This window comes from Coenobita brevimanus, chromosome 111, assembly GCF_032717465.1.
Source record: "Coenobita brevimanus isolate Jiangsu-jjx chromosome 111, ASM3271746v2, whole genome shotgun sequence".
NCBI classification, from domain to species: Eukaryota; Metazoa; Arthropoda; class Malacostraca; order Decapoda; family Coenobitidae; genus Coenobita; species Coenobita brevimanus.
Genome location: NC_137064.1, coordinates 1,502,534 through 1,527,658, shown reverse-complemented (window position 1 = coordinate 1,527,658; position 25,125 = coordinate 1,502,534). Strand labels below are relative to the sequence as shown.

Sequence of the window (25,125 nt, the reverse complement as noted above, 5' to 3'; positions counted from 1 at the left end):
AGGTACTAGTTGTCCTGCAACAGCGAGTGATCTTTGGCATGTCGCTCCCATAGACTTCATCAGCCCAGTCGCACCCCGATTGCATCAGATGACAACTTTCAGGAACCATCAGCAGCTGATGTGGATAGATAGTCTATTTTGACGTGGCTGGGTGGATACATGGACTAAATGGTGTTTGCAAGTACAACCTGGTTGCCATATAATGGCCACAGTCAGAACTATTCTGATGTAAAATTGGGGTTTCATGCGAATTTGACATATTTTCACATTCACTTATTTCATATATTGCCTAAGGCACTATAAACAGTCAATATGAAACTATAAACTCTACTGCTGTACACAGTCACATTACTCATGCTAAATCACTCATTACTTACGCTATAATCATTACATTACTGTACTTGATATCATGACTTAGTTCTATTTACTTACATTTACCTCTACTATGCTCATTATATCATTATTTACACTCACACTTTTTCAATAGTCCTCTATTGTGTGGTAGTTTGTGACACTCCAGTATTTACTCAGATACTGACTCATCCGAGCAGGTGGGACCCCTATCCCTCCCAACCACCTATCCCTCTCCCACTCATAGACAGGGTGGAGGAAAAGGTGTCTGCTTCCGTTTTCAGTAAAAAATTAGAGCAGACTGAAAAAATTTTGTGGAAGTGTCCCTCAAACCAAATCCATACCAGGTGCTGACCTGGCATGACTGGCAATGTTTGGTTGCCAGTACCAGGTACGGACCTGGCATGGCTGGTACTATTAGGCTGCCCATACCAGGTACGGACTTGGCACTGAACGGAGTTAACATTCCTAATATGCTCAAGAGACTGATCCTTCTGTGCTCCTACCACTGGTCAATGCTACCCTTTCCTTTGTTCAAAGAATCTATCACTACCTTTTCCTACTCCTCTGGTACTTTCCCTGTATCCCACACCAGGATGCATACAGTATTCAAAGCATTCTGTTGACTACTGCCTCCTTGCCACTGTACATCATTTCTCTATCATCATCCATTAAATTTATTCTCCTACAGTATCCAAAAAACTGAAAGTTCAACTCTAAGCTGGGGACAAGAACAGTCTGAATTAAATTTTGCCCAATGTCATCCTCTCCACATGGCCAAAGCACCTCAATGTATTTCTCCTAACGGTTTCTATCACTTTTAAAAAGTATTAGTGGGTAATTAAGGAGCTCCAATTGGACTGAGCCAGTGTAGGTTTATATCCAAGGGGGAGTTGGGGTTTATTGCTCACATAATGCCATCCAGGGATGAGTGAGCCTGGTCACTCTCATCTCAAAGTCAGGACCAACTTCCCTAGCCCCAGGCTCTTACACTCCCCATGGAGCAACACTGGATTAGATGATGAATGAATTACATCCTCTGCTGATTAGGTCCACTACCACTCCTATCCATACCACTGGGTAACTAACAGCTTTCGCATACAGTATTACAGAAACGACAATCACTGTTGATGTTGGAGTGAACCTTTTTCGATGATGGATTTCCTGAAATACAAAAGGATAGTCTCTCTCTACCATCACCATCCAAACAATTTTCCTTCAACATATGAAGCTGGGAGAATCCAGAAAATGGAAAATATAGCACAAAAATTGAATCACCACTTATTTAAACCCTCACAGTTCTTACTCCCATCCAGACTCTCTTGCTTAAAAAAAAAAAAAAAAAAAAAAAAAAAAAAAAAAAAAGTACTTGTTGCATTACCAGTAACCATTGCTCATCAGCAACCTGTTCAACCCCATAACAATATTTTCATTTCATATTCCTGTTTCAAGATGACATTATTCAACTTAGATTTTAACTGGAGAAGTTGAGTACGGCCTTTATTATCCTGTTCAGTTATGAAGCTTTTCCAAGGCTGAAGAAAATCATCAGGTAGCAGCAAAAGTAAACTAAAAAAGGGACTCACCCCGATTCATGGGGTTAAACAGTTGGTTTTGCTAAGTTTCCACAGAACATGTTTTTTACTTCATTTGCTGTTCTTACCACAAATCACAATAGGATAAAAGGCCACTTTATGTTTGTAAATATTTAGCATCGTTTTATTGCAAATAATGTGCTTCTTTACATTGCTTTACAAAATTTCTTATGCAAGCGTGAAACCAGGGCTACACTTGACAAGTTAAATCACATGTATATACATGACAATGGAAGCAACACTACTTAACACAACTTCTGAAAGGCCTGTACTGTGTAGTTAGGTGAAGTCTGGTCTAGCAGAAGCATGAATTGCAATCATTGCTAACATTGCCTGTCATCAACAATTTGGTCTTAAAATCAATAAATTCAATAAGCACATATATAACTTATTCAAAAAGATTATTATGATTATATTAACCCATATAAAACATACTACAGATAGAACTCAAGTCATACTAAACTTCCTCTCAGAAAAGCACCCCTTACAACAGGCAAGACATCAACACATATACATCCACCTTGAAAATGCTGGCTTGATTTATGTAACGTAAAGTCCCCGTCATCCCTAAACCCTACGGCAGTATTGGACATAGCCTAACTTTTAAAGACTTAAAATCATCTCCCCCAGATACCCTTACAATTTAGAGAACATGAAACTTTAGTCATTACTTTACATGTCAAACAGTATGAACTTTATACATACTTAATTCAAAACACAGCCAAGAAATATTCAATATTAACAATAAGCATTAAGCATGAAATATATGTATTGTTAAACCTTTTGCTTTGTATTTAACATACCAAATAATAAAGTAATCAATTACTGGGGAAGTGTCTTATCCAATTTAATCGGCCAAAATTATCACTGTCCATAGAATGGATGTAATCTCATACCTATTAACAACGTATAACTATAAAAGTTCTATGCACTGGCAATATTAAGTGATCATATACAACAATTCAGTCCTTGGTGGTTTTTTAATGCACATACACATCCTCAAAAATAAAAATCTTAGAATAGATTCAGTTTATCCAATCAGCAGTTTCTAATATTTTTCCAGGGTCACTTTCATTAAAGCTCTGTCAAACTGCTGCTACTCCTCACCATGAGTACTCTATGATCCACTTTTAATATAGAATCTCTAAATGTTGATATTGGTATTTTTCATCTACATACTGCATATATTATTTCTGAAATATATCAGACAATGGGGACACATTATGTAACATTATTTTTACATTTTTTAATGTTTCAGTACTTAATAACATATGCAGTAATAAATTGATGAAACTTCCAAAGCTGTTAAAACTTATGAGAGGAGGTCATTTCAATACATGACAAGTTTGAGCCTACTGCCAGTGAGAATATTCACTGGGTAGACACTGGGACTGAAAAAATTCAGGAATGACAAACTAGGCATTTGGCAAACAGTAACAGACTTGGCTTCTCAGTAAGGGTGGGCAAGCAGTAATCAGCTATTAAAATTTGGCTGAGCTTACAATTACTGTACTATCAATCTGATATGCCAGAGCTACTTAGGTTTGGAGGACATAGCAAACAAAGATTCCCTCTGGTGTTCACTTGCGAAGCTTAGGGTACCAACAGTATCTACCCAAGTTAACTGCAAAATCCTACAATTTATTAATCCTTAAACTAGTATGAGGTGTACGTTCCACACCAATCAATCGCATCTCACACTGGGTTGGGCAGAGACCACTACCAAGGGTCATCGACGGGAAATAAGGCAGCCAATGCAGTACTCTCTTACACTTCTATCGGCCAACTTACTCATTGGGATCATAAGCCCTTACTGGTTCAAAACTGAGAAGGAAATCTGCTTTACTGGCACAATTATACATTCACTCCATTATAAGGAAAATCTGATAAACTTGCAGTGGGAGACATGCCCTCTGACAGGTATGGAAAGATGGGTTTTGTCTCTTCCCTATTACAGGATAAAAAAAAAAAAAAATGGGCAGAAAGCAACAATAGTTTTTGCTTACTCTGAGTACAGGTGATGGTGCTAGTAATGGACATCTAAAATAAACAAAAAATTTCTTTTGGGTGCTTGTGAATACCATCCTTACAACTTTAAATTTTGAGAAGTTAGATATTTTTTTAAATAACATCTAAAACAGTACAGCAATCCTTCTATTATCATTTTTTCTAACAGTAACTGTGACTATTCCATATCGCATCCGTTGTCGTAAAATTACAGTAGTATTATTCGTTAAATATTGACTTTCACTTAAAGGTTTGCTAGGTACTGCAACTGTTCAAGATACAACAAACTTCATATTAATTGGCCTAGAGTAGCAGAGAGATTGCTGATGAAACAGTGTAGATCAGTGGGAGAACAAATATCAACAGATTGCATCAGAGGTGAGCAAACCATAGCATACTGTATGACCTCAAACAACCTTGGAACCCCTGTGGCTGGAACTGGTCTCCCACCACTCTGCAACTTCCCATGACATTCACAGTTGTATACTAAGTGGCTTCGGAGATTTCATAACACTACTTCCATAGCAATCTGTTCTTCACATTACACCTCAATATGCTCTTGTATGTTACTGACATGAAGTCAATATTAAATGGGCATTAATCACATAAATGAGAATATTTATGTGCAATATGCAAAAATAAATTGCTAAAGGAAAAGTGCTACCAAGTCTCCTATGCCACCTATGATACAGCACTCACGATATAAGCACAGGTATAGATCAAAGGAGGATACTGGGGCAACTGTGGGTGTGAGTGTGACAAATGTGGAGTAAAGAAATTAAATTAAAGACAGACTTGTACAGTGGATTTTGCAGAGTGGATAAAGAATGGCAGTTTGTGAGGGAAGAAAGTGGTAGCATGGAAAATGTTGGCTGGCAGCGTGAACTGAGGGCAGCAAGAAGGACAAGTGGCAGCATGGAGGGAGACTAGCGGGCACAGCAATTGTTGGAAGAGGATCCGCTGGGTGGTTCAGTGGGCTCAACGGAGAAGGTCTTGCCACCTGGGGGTTCGTTGGCGCCAGTGTCAGGCAACTGCTGCCGCGACACGATGCGGTAGATCTCTGTGGGAACCGATTCACACATTAACATTTCATTCATCTATACAATAACACAATAGTTCTATACAGATCTGTTGAGAGCATAGCAAATATTCTGATTTCATTTAGATGTACAATATCAGAGACAAGAGCCCTATATCAATTTCTGTGGGATGGATATTGCATATTAAGATCTCTCAGCCATGTGTCATAAATACATATTAAACATACTGTAGTCATTTACCTGTTCACCTATTGATCAATCCTTTGTAACTTAATTTACGTGCATAAGGGTCTGCGACAAGAATATTCTGTCCACACACGTAAGGCATGAGTGATCAACTGTACAAGATGAATACCGAATAATGAGACACTAGTTCAACATCCCCATACAAGATGAATACTGTATAATGCTATATAGGTGGTACAGTATATGGATGTCTACCATCAATTATGTGCAGTACTACCATCAGAGTGAATGTGGCTACAAGCTTGGTAAACAACCACACAATCATCCTTCTTAGACAGGGAACATTCAGTCACACATACCGTCATTTGGTGATCTTTCTTCCATGTGACTGTACAAAGTCCAAGGCAAGACTCACATTGTTACAAAGGTCATTGCACATTTCAAATTTCTTTTTTGTCAACAACTTCCAGCAACTGTTGAGATGTAATTAGCTAGCTTTGACACTTAGCTTAGCTTCCAGTCCAGAGTAAACATCAGCTGTACCTTGCCCAACCCAACAATAACTCTCAACACAGGCCGGAGCACATGAATCTACAGCAGCAACAGCTGGTCTAAGTACAGGTATTCTCTTCCATCAAAGTAAAGCATCCACAGAAAATTATACTGTTATATGCAGATTAGCTGCTACTGTTGCAAATATGATCACCATACGTAAAATATTATTGCTGATGGATGTGTAGTAGGTCCCTGAATGCGAGGCCTGGGGGGGCTAGGTTTAAGACTGAAGAGTTGAGAGAAGGATGGGACTACAGTGTATGGGTATTGTGATGAGGAGGGCAAATTAAGATGGTTTGGGCATGTGGTGAAGATGGAGGACAACACCAAGAAGTATGGACCACCACCATTAGGTGACCAAGGCCAATGCTTGCAAACACGTTGTAAATGAAAAGAAACGACTCCTGAACAAGCCAATTATATCCTAGTCAATGGATCAAAGTACCCTCCTGGGTCCAGCTATCATTTGTCTCTTTCTACAACAGTTAATTTCTATCAACAAATAACACCAGCGTGCTGTAAATCAAGACCCTCCAAACTGACATAAAACCTAACAGGCAACATTCCTCTACATTCTTCTTGGTACTACAACAGCTCCATAATATGGCACTCTTAAATACATGACACAGTAAATTCTTATATTTAACACTTTCAAAGGTCACTTGAAACAGTACGAGAAATGCCAAATCAGCACTACCAAAATGTAAAGCTCTAACTACAGTATAATCCAAATTATCCAGTTACCTGGCAACCAGAATTATCAGACAAACAGGAAAATTCACAGACTGGCAAGTATATAAATAATGAAACTGTGTGCCACTTTGATTTGCCGCCCCTGCATGGGTTAGTCACGTGAGACTGGGTAAAGTCGAGGGATGTGAAATGAAGGCATTTCCGATCAAGGTCATATCCTAGCAAATCCCCTTTCCAGCCCTCCTCCCCACCTTTCCCTTCCTCTATTTTAGTCACCCTACATACTTCCACAAACACCAGTCAGCTTTACACCATCAGTCAGTAAACAAGCACCCTCACTGTTGTGTTGTGTTGTTATTTGTGCTTTGTACTCTGAAGCCTAAAGTGCAAACTAATCTTAACACATTGTGGTCACTTTGAAACAAAGCTGGACAAATGCAACACTCTTGAAAATGGAGAACGCTGTAAGACACTGACAACAGAATTTAACGTGGGAAATTCCACGAGTTAAGATACAAAGTCCCAGGGACCCAAGCTAATTTTGTGTGTGTGTGTGTGTGTGTGTGTGTGTGTGTGTGTGTGTGTGTACATCTATCTATCTATCTATCTATATATATACATATATACCATACATATATGTGGTACAAACATACATACATATACATATACATATGTACAGTAGATGCTCAATTTAATTAACTATTTCAGCCAACCCCCATTCCATTATCTCAAATTTTCAGCTAAATTGAGTTCCGTAACCAAGGCTCAATAAAAAGGAAAATTTCTTGGTACTTCAAGCTATTTTCTACTAAATCCTTGAAGGCAACCCAAACCTGGCAAAGTATGCTAACTCTCAATACTACATACAGCTGTCTGTACCCATAATTAATACCCCCAGAAATGCATTATTGTGTACGGAATTTCCTTAATGGCATTATGCTCAATTTAATGGAAATTTTCCATTAAACAGGGCAAAACTACTACAAAAAATAATAACTCTGTTATTCGGGCTTCCACTATATCAGTGTCCATTAAATTGAGCAACTACAGCACGCACGCGCACACACACAAACCATACATTTTACATTCAACTGACATTCATTTTTCAAATGATCATTATTACAATCATCGTGATCATCATCATCATTTAATCCAGTGTTGCCCCATTGGGGGTGTAGGAGCCCAGGGCTAACACTGAAGCTGAGTGACTAACCTCACTCATTCCTGAGTGGCATTATGTGAGCAATAAACCCCAACCACCCACTGTATATAAGCCTGCACTGGCTCAAACTGACTGGATCGCCATAATTGCCCAGTAAATCACCAGGTGCCATAATTTGTTATATAGTTACTCCTGGTGTACAGGAAACCATTTGGCTTGTCACTCCCATAGGCAGAAGGAAGAAGAATGAATGAAGGAAGGAAAGAGAGAAGAGGATGGATGGAAAGAAGGAAGAAAGAAGGGAAAGGGAAGGCACTTGGGAGCAGCATTACATCCAGTGGAACCTCACATCTGGCGTTTTTTTATCTGGCGGTTTCACATCTGGCAACAGGTTAGAAACTTCCCAAAGCCCCGCATCTGGTGGGAGCTTGCCATAAGAAATTCTGTGCATATCCAGCTTGGCACTTGGCGGCCATCTTGTGACGATGCCATTGTGTACGTCGCCACCACACGGACCACAGCTACCACCTTGCCTGACTAATTTTTGTGTTCGGTTCTTGTGTTTGGCAGTGGTCATCCAGAACATGTTACAATCGTATGACGGCAACCTCGGGAGAGACGATGAGGCAGCAACCCGGGCTGCCACCCAGTAGTTATTCACCAACCAGCAACTCACACTTTTGGCCCAAAAAAACACTCCTGAACTTGACACTGATGAGTTTTAATTTCCTTTACATGATTATGTTGATGTTTAATATAGTTATATTTAGCTTCCCTGGGATAAAAGGACAAAAATATGTAAAATAAGGTAACTTTCGGGTGACAAAAGACTCCTGTTAATTTTTCCCCAATTAAAGTTTGCCACAGATCTGGTGGTTTCGAATCTGGCACGATTTTTTTTAGACTACTGGACTGTATTCGCCAGATGTGAGGCCTCACTGTATTATTATATTATAATCAATATTAACATTCTCTGAAAAGAAATTCATATTATGATACTGGGCAGGAAAATAACACGAAACTACACAGCAATCTATAAGGATAAGGCAGTTATGCTAAGCAATTCATGCAATATTCAAAGGCAGGAAAGGATACTCAAATATGCAATATGAAATCAACTTGAGACTTCAGAATGTAGAACCCCACACCAGGAAAACGAAGTATTCAAGCAAGAGTGACAACCAGCCAGCCAGCCCTCTGCAAAGACTTACGTTCCTCCATCCAGATAACTACACATGAAATCTGAAACAGCAATCTTTCTCCAATTTGCTCAACTCCAACATGCTTGAGAATAAGTAACCAGAACACCTCCATTCTCAACAACAATCACCATGACAGAAAACTGACAATGGGTGATAATGCAATGTTCACTTAATGGTTATAGTTCTGCATGACAGGAAACAGGAATGTCAAAGCCTAACATCATCATGCATAATATACCATGTTACAATGCTTTCCCAAAAACAAAGTGCTCATCATGCTGAACTAGCCTTAACCAGCCCTGTTAGGCAGAGCAATGTGAGGGAGAATTTATTTCAGCTGGTAAAAAGCCAGGTGTTGCAATAATCTATAAAAAGGACAGTAAAGGTCAGCATTTCCTTGTAGCAAACTGGAAAATTCAACCTTAAACAGCCATCTACTTTACAAAATTTAGCAGTTCCACACAGATCAGCAGCATACTTAAATCTTGCCAGGTCCAGTGGGTCAAATGAGTGTAATACAAGCACATATGGAGGTGAAACTTAGTGCTCAACACAGAATCAGGGAAGAGCAAGTGCCAATATACAGTATATACTGGGCCACTGGACATCAATGTGGACTCTAACCCTGTTCTCAAATTTGCCGGTGTGGGGAGCAGCTCTGCCTACTGTTGACAACATTGCTTGCGCACACTCTCTGCGTTAACAGTTGGCTCCACGTGAATAGCCTTTACGTCGGCTGTTGGACTGTCATCATGGTCATGAGGGTCACGAATTTGCTTCTGGGAGACAATCCTGTAAATTTCTAGCCAGCATGCAAAGAATGGAGATGTGTTAGTCAGCTGTTAATACTGCTAACGAATCACAAATAGTCTATACACATTCCTTGTTACTGTATAATGCACTTAATAAATCATGAAGACATAACTGCATTCACACTTTGTCTGCAACTGTTATCAGGCATTCATACTTGTTAATGAAACATTGGTTGCAAAAATAATTCCAAACTTAAAAGAAGCATCAGAATAATATCTGCATGCAGGAGCCTTGCAACAATTTGCATCAACAGTTATTGTACATAATAGAATGATGATGCCACACACTACTCTTCATCATGCTAGCCTATATGGAAACTCCCTAATCATTGGCTACTGTGTCTCACAAGTCATAAATGCATAATAATGAATAATCTGTTGAAAAACAAAAACAATACTGATAGGCGAGACTTGCAAAACACTATGATTAAACAATATGAAACCTAGTAAGCTAATCAGTATTATGGAATTCTACAAAATGCATCAAGATGATCACTAAACTACTTAGAAATCAAAGAAAATTTCAAAAGAGATCCAGATAAAAGAAACCCAGAATTTATTACCGTACCCAAGCAATGCATTTCATGTGAAAATAAAAGCCAATGTAATTAAATATCACAAGACGATCAACAAGGCTGAAATGACTGATGCATAACTTCAATTGGTTTAGAATGTAGCAAACCCTTCTTTAGCACCAACACTGGATTACCTGTTTTTTTTTTTTTTTTTTTTTTTTTTTTTTAATCTCCTCACGTTCAACAACACAGTACCTCAACACTGACTACAAGACAATGGGATCCAACCCACAAGATGTCAATATTCAGAGTTCAGAAACAATGCTCAATAATGAGCCATGAGCTAAGACAGGGTTTACAGAAGGTATGCAGACATCAACAAACACAGATAGGCTAAGATGAGAAACAGGAGGCTCTATGGAGTCCTCCAGGTACCTGTGAGGATGTTGTGGAAGGCGGTCTCCACGTTGGTAGAGTCCAGAGCTGAGGTTTCAATGAAAGAGAGCCCCTCCTTTTCTGCAAATACCTTGGCCTCCTCCGTTGGCACCGATCGTAGGTGACGCAAGTCAGATTTGTTACCTGTAGACCACAAGGCAAATGCATTTAAAATAACTTCTAGCTGGATTTAATGCTGACAATAAATATTCCCTCCAACTGGATTTAAATTTACAAATTACAAGAACTTAGGAATTTTATTAAAAGTCTTCTTATACTAAACCAAAGAAACAGTGTCATAACTATCAATGACTCATCTCTCCTTTCTGGGAACAAGTCTCACAATAGCATCAAGGGCTACCTTATCATAAGTTCACCCATCTTAGAACGGGAACTGTCTCTGAACTCGGATGGCTGATGCAGAATAATTTAACACATCATCAATATTCCACCAAAAAGGAGACTGACATAAACAAAACAATTGCTTGGCTAAAACTACACTACAAATCAAACATTTCAGGAGGCATGAATTAATTCAGCTTGTAGTAGCTTCATTAAATAAGATGAAAAGAAACACATAAGTGCCAGGTTTTCAAAATTCGGGCTTTGTTTTTGGGGAAATAAAACAATGAGCGCAATGTATTCTCCTCAGCTATATTTTTGTTACGAAGCTTATTCAATACTTTAATAGTGTATGATGGTATTTTGCCACACAGGTTCTCACATCAGTACAGAAAAATCACGGTAATTTAACACATACTCGGGGGGGAGGGGGGGGGGGACAAGCTGTTAACACCGAGACACATCTGGTGGCAGACGATTTCCGAAAGTCCCCCATTCACGTCTACATGTCAGTGACAGTAATTCTTTGTCATCCATCTTTCTCTTAACCTCACACACATAACACTCCTGTCTTCCCTTCCATACCACATTCTACCTTCCCTTAACATACCCTCAATAATACTTAAAGCAACTTTTTCTGGCACTCTACAGACTGTACATGCAGTGTCTGATTATCTCCATAATATCACAACAAAGTATTTTTTCAATTTTGTACAGAATAAACTAAGTACAGTATATATGGGCTGACAAGTCTACATGGATGCACATTATTCCTCTTGTTACCAATGTATCCTTAACCATCAACACCCTAACCCAAATTCCCATGTTGAGACAGGATGTGGAGACATTATGCAAGATTCTTCAACCTCTGGGAATGTGACTTAAGTACAATATGCTCTCCGATCCCTACTGTGTTGAAGGAGGCACAAGAATGAAACACAAGTTCTTAGCACTACTGCAAACAGTCACAATGGCAAGGGAAGGAAAGCCACAGGATATACAAGGTCTGCTGCAACACAATCTAGAACTTGTGCTGAAAACAACTCAGACCTCCTACAGCTCAACCTCTCAGGGTACAATTCATCCATTCATCACCCCATTCTTTCCTGACTCGTCAGAAGCAAAGGGGTTCAAGGCTAGGCTACTCAGTCTAGACACTGAAGGCATGAGTGACCAGTTACTATCCCAAGGGTGGTATTATGTGAACAATTAACTATCCCTATAACTAATACCCATAAGAGCCAAATCCACCATCAGGTACCTATTTGTAGGATGTATGGTAACCACCAACTGCTGGAAATGGTTTCCTGGGCTACTGGAAACGAACTGGCTTGTCTGGTTACATTTGCAGGGTTACACCTGCCAGCAAAAAATTAATTACTGTTATCAATAATTCAGTGTACTGTACAAGCAGTGGCAAAATAATCTGTTACTGACTTACCTACAAGCATGATGACAATATTTTGGTCAGCATGGTCTCTCAATTCTTTCAACCAGCGCTCAACATTGGTGTAAGTGAGAAGCTTTGCAATGTCGTAGACCAGAAGGGCTCCAACAGCCCCTCGGTAGTAGGCTGATGTGATGGCTCGGTACCGCTCCTGTCCAGCAGTGTCCCAGATCTGTGCCTTTATCGTCTTACCATCAACCTATGCACAAGTACAAATATTTCCTTCAACTCAAAATTTATGGCCAAATCAAAAGAAACTTACAGCTATACCTTATGTAAGACATGTTCACTTAGCAAGTTTTTCACATTATACCATTAAATAAGTTGCCACAAGTATACTCTTCAAATAATTTTAATTACCGGTAGTCATAATTTTTGACGTGAAAAAAGAATTACGGTAAATCCACAGCTGAAAGCTTCCAAAACGTTTCCTTTCAAAATAAAAAATAAACACTTATTCATTCTGAAATGCAGGGACACACTGCATATGAAGATTGGAGGCCACAGGCAATGATGAAAATACCGATGAAGCTATGAGTTAACTCTTAGTGACTGGTCATGACTGAACACCTCATTCTGGTTTTTATTTCAATACACAGTAAAATAACTGAACATTCGTGCATCTGCCAAATGAAGACACTATGAGCCCCCACCAAAGAACTGAATTAAATTGCTACTTGTTACAGCATCATACACACAAAAACAGTACCAGCCCAATTCCAGGTGTATGGGCCCAAGGCTAGGCTACCTTAGCCAAGTGCATTTGAAGTTTGACAATAAGCCCATACAAATGGCCTGGCCATCACTCTGACTTGGACATTCTACCCATGACACCACCAGGCATTTTTAAGTACAGTATAAAAATATTAAAACACAAGCATTCATATTGGTGCACTGTCTCTTATTACAGTATCAGTGCTTCAGCAAATAACTATATTTACCGGTACCTGTAATGATTTATTTCTAAGCAACAGAAATTAAGAGGCTGTCCCTTCCAAGGAAAATCAAACTTATGACAGAACCAAGATCTCTTCAATCAAAATGAGAACTGAAGCGGTACGAAAGACAGACATGAGATGTTCCACGGTTTACAAGTTGTGTAACTGGAGGAATGAAGATGAGGGGGGGGGGGGGCCTGACATTATGAGTAGCCTACTGTATTTTCACTTCCACAGTTTTGTTTACTCCCCCACATTAGCCACATCAGCTGAGGCTGTACTGTAGCTATAAACTTTATTGCAGCTTCTGTTCACAAACATCTCTATCAGGTGTAGAAGAAAAAAATTAGGTTTGCAAATACATACAATGTACTGTATGTTTGAATGTTCCTAATCTTCTTAGTTCCACTACATGAATCTTCAGCAATAACCTTTATGCACATTCTAAGGAAGAAGATATAACCACACTAGCCTGATACCAAGGGGTATAGTACTGTACAGCTTCTTTCATTACTACCTCAAATTAAAATTTTCACCTGTCAGCAGTGTTCCTTCAGCTGATTAAACATGTCTGGTGGCAGCCAGAATGCATCTACTGTCTGGATGAGCATTCCAGAATGAAAAAGTATCAGATCTTAACAGTACTGCAAGCAGTAAATTTAAAAGAAAACTAACACCGGAATAACTCCTTGCAAACGATAACTCTAAAGTTTATAACGTAGCAATAGCTACTGATTTCTTTTGGATCTTAAGAACTGGAATCGGACCAAAAGTGTTCAGTTTTGAGATACCTGAGCTTCACCAGTGAGGAACAATGATAGTTTATTGGACACTACTACATTTGCATCCTGGCCTTCATATACACTACAGTACATCCTCCTTTAAGAAATTACTATCAGGGGTCATATGCTTAAATGTTTCATCAATAGCTGCATACACAACTAGGCTCTTCATTTGAAGACAGCAGTCACTTAACTTCTGACCTACAAACTGTAAATACTGTACAGTAATAAAAACACCTAGAGCAGCTCTACATTACTAAGGGCTCCACAATAAAATACTCTGGAGTATGGTGCGGTAAATAAAGCATCAGCTTACCTCTATACTGCGTGTGGCAAATTCAACACCTATGGTGGACTTGGATTCTAGGTTAAATTCGTTTCTTGTGAATCGTGAGAGAAGATTACTCTTGCCAACACCTGAGTCTCCAATTAAAACCACTGAAAAGTAAAACAGCATTTATCAGTACAACATTTAACTGCAACACAATACAGGTACAATGGACTTACACAGAAATTACACTACAGTAGTTTACAAGACAGAAGCAAACTCTATATGGAATACTGTATTAGGAATATTCTTTCAATCTCTGGTCTGGCACTTTCAATTGTTCATTACCTTATGTCTGGTGACAATTGTAACTTATTAACTTTGAACATAACTAGTATTCAAAATGCACAGTCTGCCCACTCCCCTCCAAATACACTTGTAACCATGGAATGAAAACTGGGCAATTCATCATGGGATGGAAAAAATATATATATTTAACAGACAAGATCATCGATAAAGTTGTTATACATAATCTTATCATGTTTTTTTTTTTTTTTTTTTTTTTTTTTAATGACTTAGGAGACATACAGTAGCAGTAGTTCACTTGCAACCAATTACGTACTAATCACACTGTGACAAAGGATCAAGCTGCTAAGTCAGTAACACTGTCCCAAAATTTATCACACCATGATTTTCAGTTACCCTAGCTTCATTCTCTGGAGTTGCTTAACTCCTAAAGACCACAAATCTCCCAGCCCCCTTGTCCCCAGAACTGCAAAAAGGGTGTGATTTTTTAACCTTCACCAAGGTAAATTTTTTTCTTACCAGTTTTAAGAGCTTGAATTTACACACCTGAAAATATATATTTCACTCTCGTATGATTAATGGTTACCACAATATCGACCATCAAAGAACATCGGAAATAAAAATGGTTACCTCTCACATACAGAGAGAAAAAATTGCACCAAAGTAAATTCTGGTCTTACAGATTTGAAGAGCTTGATTTTACACACCAGAAAATGTATATTTCATTCTCATATGTCTTTATGGTTAATGGTTACTGAAAAAAAAAAAAAAGGGCACTCCTTCCTACGAGCGTGAATGGGACGTCCTTAAGAAGTAAGGGCGAATAATAAGGTGGAGGGAGTGTGGGGAGGCATCAGGAGGGGGGAAAAGGGAGGGAGTATGTCTGCCACACACAGCCAATACAGTCTAGAGGGGTATGAGGGGTGGTTTGGGTGGGAGGGGGCACAGAGGGCAGGATTCAATAGGCCAAAGGGAGGTGGAGAGATGGCTTGGGAAGGAGGGAGTCCCTACACCCAGGGAGGGGGCCAGATCATGCCTCCCACGACCTGATCTCTTAGTTTCCATTGGCTAGGTATCATTTATGCCATAAAAGAGGCAGGGTTACAGCTCCTCAGTTTTCTGTAACCTCTACAATCGTCAACCATAGGACTTTATACATCGCACATTTTCCAAGGCCCGCGATCGTCAGCCATAGGACTTTAAGGGTTAATGTTACGGAAACCCTTAAACTACCAGTACACTGATTTTACCAGTGAGTTCCTTCACTTCACTTGCAAGCAAAATAAGGAAATATGGATTCCTAAAGCTTATACTAAAAGGCTGAGTTTGAAGAATTATACACACTTATCGTAGGCTAAATGTAGGCTATAACAACAATAATAATAATAAAATGATGATGATGATAATAATAATAATAATAATAATAATAATCTATAATGGAAATCTGCATCATGAACCTTAGAATAATATATTCTGACATCCATTATCTGCTGCATATGGTCTCTGGTTGGTCAAATCTTTAAAAAAAAAAAAAAAAAAAAAAAAAAAAAAAAATCCACTGAAGAGTTTACAGCACCGACCTGTAAAGGCCCCCCCCCCCACACCCTCCCTACTGACACCCTGTTCCCTCTCACATTTTGCTAACACAATGAAGAGCTACTCCTAGCTGTTACTCTCCCTCCCTGTGCTCCACCTTCATGTGGTGGCAACACCATAACAGTGTGACACATCTGCCTCATGGTCCCTTGCAAGGCAGCTGGTAAACATCAGAAGGGCTACTTAAGCCTGAGGTCCAATGAGTACACATTCAAATGATGCTGAGGCTAATATGACAACAATTCTCCCTCCAAGAAGACCCATAAGGACCGTTAGTTAGTTACCAGTACAGGACTACTGTACCATACTACTGAATTCCATGATCACTGTAGCTAATCTTTGTTTAGGTATGAATGCTGAGGCAGGATAAGTTTAGATGCACAGTGCTGCACTAATATCATCCAATTTCATTGGTGTTTCATTACCACTTAAATTATAGTAGCAGCTGTACATCTAAATTTACAACAAAACTAAATTTCCCCCTCAACATGTTATTCCCCTCTAATACACAGTATGCACACTATGAACTAGTAATAAAATAAATAGATAAATAAATAAATAAAGTGCCTATACTACATTCAGTAAGAGGATATGGAAAAATTTAATTCAACTGGATTTATCCCCTTCTTTGTAGCTAGTAGCTAATAAAGTAACTGGATGGAGTTTTCCAAAACATAACTTGTACCAGACTCACTGTAACTAAATAATCAACCTATCTACCCAAACTGCAATGCTGCACAATTGTTTGTCCAGGAAAACTTAATCACTGAGAATCTGGAACACAATTTGTCACAACTTGCTGCGATGTTTGTACAGTACAGTATATCTGTCTGCCAGCCATGGCCACTTATCTGCAACAGTTCACTACTGCTTGCATTTGACTGCACTGAACTAGACTAGTTCCATACCAACTTAGCTTCTCATTGACAAAGATTAGATAAATCAATGAGACAAAGAGGAACTACTATCAACCATGTCCGACGAAATGGACATGTAAACATTCATACCGCTTCATACCAGTGAAACCTCAAAATTTACAACTCCATCCCACATCTGCTTTAAAAATGTCTTTATCTAGGAAGAGAGAACAAACAATACTCATAAAATTTACACAGGAGTCTTGGTAATGAAGTATGACCACACAACTTCCCATCATTTGTGTTCCAAACAGGATATACGAGTATTTTACAACACAATGGAGTCGAAGAAGAGTGCATAGCTGGATATTCCCTTGCTATGAAAGACAAGTGAGCTTGAACCAGCTTGCAGGTAAATTATTTATGATAATCACGTGAGCGTGTCAGTGGGAAGAGAGAAGATATGTGTGAGAAGGAGTAAGACCGGACTAACTTAGGTCCTGACTTATGTGCTGTGTATCAGTTGCCCTGTACTGTTTGAGTTCAATATGAACAGATGGAGGTGGAAAGTATGAATATGATTTAGGAATACTGGTACTGTACCACCCAGGCTTACAGGTACAGTACATACTTGTGAAGTTACAGCCTACGAAATGGATCCTGATATACAATGTGTCATGGTAATAAACATACTACCCCCACCCACCCTCTGTCATGTCAGCATGGTGAAAAAAACTGCAACATATTTACCGTATAGCCTATCATAGGGCAAGGTAATACAATTACTTCCAGATATGAAACCTTCCATCTCTACTGACGAACACATTTATTCCTCTTAGACACTTACTGAAACAGCAGATGAAGCTACATGCAGCATTAAACTCACTTACTCCCTCGCTTACAATATATTCCCTTCACATGCACCATAAACAGATTAATAACATCTCTGGCTGTTGCTGCAGATTCACTTAATGGGTGAGTGTTTAACCTGGAAATGACTGAAGATGTATCTGCATACCCAATATCCCAAGTCAGCCAACTGGTGTCCCCCCCCCTCCCTCTCTCTCAAGTTCCCTGCTACTAGTTTAATGCCATCCACCAATGCCTGTGTCAGCATTAACTGTGGATATGTACAGGTACCTTCGATTTACGTGAGTATATATGGTGTTCCAGAAGAAGTCATGTAAGTTGAATTCTGTGTAATTTAAACATACTTTTCCCATAAGAATACATGTTAAGTGAAGACATTAGGTTCTGTGAATTTTCTAGAGTATTACTGTATATGGTAAATAAAATACAGATTATACTCCAGAGGCACAAGGACGCTTGAAGGCCATGATGAATCAAACGATGGTAAGTTAGGTACCAAAAAAAATGGTGTAACACATTGGTGAGGCTGCACAGTAATGTTGACATGAAGCTGATACAGCAGTGAATGCATGTTTGGTGGTGTTTTTCATCCTCCAGTCCAGGAAGACAATGCGAGACCTCTGGTGGATGCAAAATGAAATGGCCCATGGCAATAGTTTCATTTTTTCTTAAGCTGTGTTAAGAAAATTGTATACTGTAAACAAAAAGACATTTTTTACAACGTGCTATAGTAATCCCTCAATTATCTGACGTAACAGAGCCATAGGCATGTCCAGGTAGTGGCTCTGTCCGGATAGTGGACTTCTCCCCTGGCCCCCATTCATACATAACCTAACTTTAGGCCTGAGTAAACAGCCACTACAGTACATCGTTCAAAACTTGTTCCTGTCGATTAATACTACTCTATCTGGTCATGCAGAGCTATAAACTAAAGTACATTTGACCATCAAGTCCAATGGAAAGGGCTGAGGACTGTCAGGTGAAATCAAATTGACTATAGCAGGCTGTGAAGCCTATGCCCAGAGTTGGACAAAAAAAAAAAAAGAAAAAAGAAAAGGGGGGTGGGGATGTTTTTAAGAGATCAGTTTAGACAGAATTCAACAAGCTGTACTTCATACTAATTCAGTTTTTAAATTTGCTACATGATCTGTGTTACTGAAGGGCAGAAATAAGAAAAAAAACATTTGCAGTACTGGTACTTTATTTCTGAAGTAATTTAGGATAAGTTTGGTCGTTGTGCATTAGTCGGATTAGCTATGTTCGGCTCTTTTTTGTCTTCTCTACTCACTTCATTCTGGATCTGGTTTTAGCCTAAGTTTACACCAGGTCTATCATACATTATTAGATCAAGTCTAAGCTAGACTCTCTTTTCACAGCTTTTTTGTATTTTCTTTTTAGATTCATTAACTTCTTGTTATTGCTACCCTTAATTGCGGTATGTTTACAACAATATCCCTTCAAATCCACCTGAAGAGAATTATTATCCCCCCCCCCAATACTTCAAAGAGCTTAAGCTTGTCCAGCCTGGGACGTAACTCGCATCTTTTCAGATAGCAGACACATTCTCTAATGGCCTGACCCAAGAAATGAGTAAACTTTCAGAAGCACAATACATCCAAGTTCCAAAACTGTCTTACAACCAAGCAAGTGATTTTAGTGGCAAATACATCAAAAGCAATTAAGTTTTGATAGAGAATTATTGGAAAATTAATTACAGCTACTGACTTTAAGATATACTACACTGTAGAATAAACATACAGGTAACTGTGTGTGTGTGTGTGTGTGTGTGTGTGTGTGTGTGTGTGTGTGTGAGTAAATTTGGAGTGTGTCATCCTGTCTCAGCTACCCCCCTTTCTGGGGGGGATGCAGCCTAGGTATACAGATAGACAGATAGATAAAAACCAATGTAACCTCAGCTTAACTACTGTACTTAAAGCTATTACCAGTACTGGGTACACCAGAGTAAAATGGCAAACCTTGCAAACCATTTGCAAAATGTACATAAAAAACGATCATTAATTACCATACAACCATTGCGTGTGGTGATTGTCAGACACCTGTAATCCCATATGGGGTGGCCACAAACAAATCACCTCCATGCTGCCCTGTCCCACAACACTTAACTGCCCTCCCCCCAGCTCACACCCTTCTCTCTTATATAGTACCTCTCCACTCCATCCCTCCATCTGATCCTCTGCCTCCCCCTCCCTCTCTGCCCTTCCACCTCACCCACTCTCTCCTCATTAGTCTCTCGCTCTCCATCCTCTCCAAATGTCCTCCTAACATCATCTATCACATCCACACCATAACGTTCATTCATTTCCTCCTTTGTCAGTCTGTCTCTCCATGTAACTCCGCTTGCTCCTCTCAAACAACTCATTACCACTGCTCTCTTTGACCTGTGTCCTTCCAACAAGGTCCAAGCTTTGCTTCCATACATCAGAGTTGGTATCTCAATACTATCATGCAGCGACTTTTTTACTTCCATGTTCAATTCCCTATGTCTTATCAATGCTTTCAAAGAACCAGCAACCTTTCTTAAATGTAATCATAAGACAAACAACCTGTAGACAGTATATTCACTAATTTCATACTTTTTATATTGTGAAATGTTTCTTACAAAATCACCAATTTTTTACTCTTAAACTTTTCTCACAATCTAACCATTTCCCTTTGAAATCTGTGTTTGCTTACACTGGAATCCCAAACAAGAAAACATAATTTTTTGCATCAATACCCTAACAGGTTAGGTTAGGTTAGGTTATTAATGATCTTCAAGAGAAATGTTTAGAATAGAAAGTTTTATCATTATATAAATTTAGTTTTTTTTTCTTCTTCTTCTCTACCTGTACACCAAACTCATGCCTTGAAAAATTAGTGGGCTTAAATTATAGCACTTACACTCCCAAGCAACTTTTCTTCCATAAACACTGCTCGGAATGCAACCCATATTCCCCGAGAATATCGGTATTTGAGTTACACCAACCTACTTGTAGGCTGCCATTTTCCCCTCCCCCTCCCAGACAAATACAAGGTACTGTACTGTGGTTATGGCTACATTCCGTGGGGTTAGATTGGTTTAATGACAAACATGGCTTTTCTAATGATTTCTAGTTTGATTACCAGTTGTTGTTTTTTCTGCCATTTCTGTTAAATATGGTGGCTGCCATACCAATCCTTTGCAAAAATGCTTGGTTACTTGGTGCCTCCAAAACTTATTTTCCATGGGGGAAGTATAGCTGAAAATCTGCCCAAAAATGAAGTGCTATACTACAGGTCAATTGTTTTTTCCTGGGATAAGTTTAGTGTACAGTACAGGTAGAAATTCACCATTATTTACATATCAGCTGCTAAATTTGGTGATATCTAAAACTGTAGCAACCAACTTTCAGGTTTAACAAAGCAATCATTTACGTATGATAGAAAAAGACAGAAATAAATGAAACTTGTAAAAACAAACCTCACCAATTTTACAGAAAATAAAATGACTGTACCTAAAACTATAATATTGGTACTGGTACACAAAATAAATGTACAGCAGAATAATTGGTAAAATTAGTTTCAGCCAAAAACACAGTTACAAGATTTTGATCCATTTTTTCAGTAGCTATTTTAAACAATTCTAAGACACTTTTCTACTATGACATTTTGTAGCAGATTATTTTAATTTCCACTGAAGACAACCTAACCTAACCTTCAGGAGTAAAATAAAAATTAGTGATGAAAATGCTATAGAAGAAAAGTGTCTTCAAACTCTAAAATACTGCAGGGGGGGGGGGGGATCAAAATCTAAAGTATTTTTGGCTAAAACTATCACAATACCGAATAACTGAACCCTCCCTCATACAAGCTGAACTGAACCTCTTTACCAACAATAGTAATACACCACATAAAATGCACACACACACACACACACACACACACACACACACGTCACAAGGGATCCTAAGAGGACTACGGTTCTGCTAGAATACACCACAAGATACAGTACTTTCCAACACAATGAGCAATTATCAGCAAATAACACATATTCTGAGATGAAGTGATACTATGGTACCTAAGCATTCCAGATCTAGAACTCTGCCTATGGAAATGGGGATTTAATCAATAACACTAGAGGAATTTCTGACCAACATCCTACTTCACAATATGTAATGTTTTTAACAAATGCAAATTACCTTAAATATGAACTACTGAACTGAGTAAAGAGATTAATTAATAACAAATAACAAAATGGCATGCACCCCTATGATAATTTAAAGTATGACCCTGGAACTACAACCAAATGTTTAAACTAATCGTTTAAAAAAATACTGACATTATTGACATTATTGAAATTAATTAATGAATACGTAAAATAACTGCATTCCATTCCTGAAATAAAAACAGCACAAAATTACACAATATTAAATGGACACATTCTTTAAGTTTAACTCTGGGATTAATACATATATGATATTACTGTCCCCAGCCATCACACAAGTTACAAAAATATTTTTATTGCAATAATTCATGAGGTATGAGTCAGGGTGGTGACGTGTGGTGCCTCAACCCCTCAGTGATGACGTCGATCAGCTGATTTGTGTCAACTAAAGTGGTGGGCGTACACAATTATTAAAAAAAGCAATCCCAAATTTCATACATCCGAAAAATACTAAACGAAAAGTACTGACCTTTGAATAAATAGTCATATTCGTCGTCCCTGTTACCCATGGTTCACGGGTGAAATGCGAAAAGTAAACAAAAGTAGTTCGTCGTAGTATACAACACTGAAACAAGAAAATAAAACCACTTATCACAAAATCTCCGCCACCATGGAAATATCAGACGTATGGCAGCACATCAACTATGGTTTCTGTATTTCTCTATGGCAAGATGAGCGGGATAATGGACAATAACAACGCGAGATCGTGCCCACTATAAACTAAGATGGCGAACCGTTACGCCTCTCTCACTGCGCAGGACTGGGGAGGCTCGCGCAGGTGGCCGGCTCCAACAGTGATAACGCCGCTACACTGATATTTCAGTGGAAATACCTGACATTAGTAGCTGATTCTTTCAAAAGACAATCAACAGAAATTATCTGTTAACTTCAGTGTAATTTAAAGTGGCTATCTAGTTCTGCAAAAAGAAAGCTTTGTTGTCATGTTATGGAAGCAGATGCAGAATAAAATAAGTATATTTACTTTCGGCATTATTTTTATAATGTATTCTGTATAAAAAAAAGCTTCAACAGAAAAAAAGTGGTGGTCACGAGATGAAGATTTTTGGTCACATTCGGTTTCGTATCATAATTACATACTAAAATATGATGCATGATGAAAGAATTCTTTTCCTAAAGTGGAGAGTATTAATCAAGTGTACAGTGCAACATTGGGATAAAAATAAATGATTATTGGTGCAATATGAGCCGAAACTAGCATGCCTCACAAAATTACCCAACACGCTAATGTTTACAGGCAGCAGTCTTCATCTGGCAGCAGTCGGGATATAGCAGATGGAACGATATGTAATGGACACAATGGTGATGCCACCAAAACAAGAACAATAATGTAATTAATAGTAAGTTTCATTAATATTAAAGTCAAATCGTAACTTCTAAAAAAATGCGAAAAGTTGAATTGTTTTGCTGCATATATTATAAAACATACAAAATCTGCATCACGGCATACAGGAATCTATGAAAGTACTCGGCATCTCAGCAATTTCCACGCGGAATAGCAACTATCATTACGTTATGGAATACATCACTATAAAAATGACCCTCTTAAACCCAACCATCCACAGTTGTATGAGTCACTGAGTTGGAGCATGTGAGAATGACGTGTGTGTGTGTGTGTGTGTGTGTGTACCCTTCAGTACAATGATATTTTACATATTCAGTCCAGGGATGCCTTTTTACTGTCACTTCAGGGATTATTTATTCAATTCTGGAAAGACCATTGGTAGTGATGAGATTAATGGAGACTATGTCTAACCCCTGCCGCTTGACAACTCTTTCCTAATAATAATCATCATCATCATCATCGCCATCATCATCATCATCCATTCCCAAATTGCCCCATATAAACAGGAGCGTAGGGGTCCGAGGCTAGAGTACTTAATCCCGACATTCAAGGCAATGGTGACCAGCCTCACTAGTCCCTGAGTGGCATTACGCGAGCAAGAAAAAGATATAAACTCTAACAGGCTCCATCCGATTGCAGCGCCTTAACTCACTAGACCACCAGGCGTTAGTTGGTTATATGATTACCACCCAGCGTACTAATGGCTTCCTTGATTATAGAAAACCTTTAGGCTTGTCATTCAATGTGGCGTCACTTGGTAAGAGAGAGAGAGAGAGAAGCAATATCCGTGCAAAGGCCAAGAGTTGATCGTTTTTCTTTTTCATTTTTCTCCATTTATTATAGCACTAAAGTCGTCGCGATCATGAGTGTGCTAAGTGGTGTTAAGAGGCGTGTTTACTTTTTTGTGTGTGTACTTGGGTAGTCAGAAGTATCGCTTGTGTGTTTTCCCTTGACCTTTCACTTAATGCCTGTGTGGAGTTACTAACTTTTACTGTTCATTTATACATGCAGTACTTTACCTGGACTTAGTTTTTTTTTTTTTTTTTTACTTGTATTCCTTGCTACCTATAGTCTATTTGTATTTTTATTTATTTGTGTATTTCTTAATTTATATATTTATTTATTTTTACATCGGGAGACGTTTGACGGTGAGGGGTTTTTATACACCATAATTATAGTCTCTGTCCAGACTTTCAAATCAGTCACTAAAAACACGTGATTCATTAATACACTGATATCCCAACTGCGTCATTTCCTTGTGTTATTATATTGCGTGTACTGAAAAAAAAAAAAAGTACCAGAACAATTAATTCCACTTTACTACGGTGACATAGTAGCTTTATTCATTGTCCTCCACACGATTTTAAGCTTAGGGAGGACCTGTAGTAGTAGTAGCAGCAGCAGCAGTAGTAGTAGTAGTAGTAGTAGTAATAGTTGCTGCTGTTGTTGTTGTTGGTGGTGGTGGTGGTAGAGGAGGTGGTGGTGTTGCAGCCCCAAGTTCATCAGAAATGTGAATCCAGTGGACGCAGGCTAGAGTTGAACTCCTCCTGCCGTCCACCATCCTCATTTGGGGGGATAGGGAGGGAGCTGAGGGACAAA

At 38.7% G+C, this 25,125-nt stretch overlaps 1 protein-coding gene across 3 annotated transcripts; it reads right to left on the bottom strand.

The window, feature by feature from the left end:
• Window positions 1-3,177: 3,177 nt before the first annotated feature.
• On the bottom strand, window positions 3,178-22,913 carry LOC145417793 (ras-related protein Rab-11A-like). 3 transcript variants are annotated; one of them, XM_080286402.1, is made up of 7 exons: window positions 22,878-22,913; window positions 22,633-22,728; window positions 14,379-14,500; window positions 12,337-12,541; window positions 10,554-10,697; window positions 9,416-9,593; window positions 4,882-5,013 (listed from the first exon to the last, which is right to left on the bottom strand). In XM_080286402.1, the coding sequence occupies exons 2-6, from the start codon at window positions 22,670-22,672 to the stop codon at window positions 9,454-9,456; spliced, it is 651 nt and encodes a 216-aa protein (XP_080142528.1). In that variant the 5' UTR covers window positions 22,673-22,728; window positions 22,878-22,913; the 3' UTR covers window positions 4,882-5,013; window positions 9,416-9,453. The 3 variants fall into 3 exon arrangements, with proteins under 3 accessions (XP_080142529.1, XP_080142528.1, XP_080142527.1); XM_080286401.1 differs by having other exon boundaries at window positions 22,633-22,912; XM_080286403.1 differs by lacking the exon at window positions 9,416-9,593 and having other exon boundaries at window positions 3,178-5,013; window positions 22,633-22,912.
• Window positions 22,914-25,125: the final 2,212 nt, after the last annotated feature.

Bases quoted from the DNA above. Each gene is read 5' to 3' on its own strand.
- LOC145417793 (XM_080286402.1), bottom strand. From the start codon at position 22,672: ATGGGTAACAGGGACGACGAATATGACTATTTATTCAAAG. The intron at 10,698-12,336 runs GTAAGTCAGTAA...TGTGGTCTACAG, and splicing joins TATTGTCATCATGCTTGTAG to GTAACAAATCTGACTTGCGT. The intron at 9,594-10,553 runs GTACCTGGAGGA...CATGCTGGCTAG, and splicing joins CTTCCACAACATCCTCACAG to AAATTTACAGGATTGTCTCC.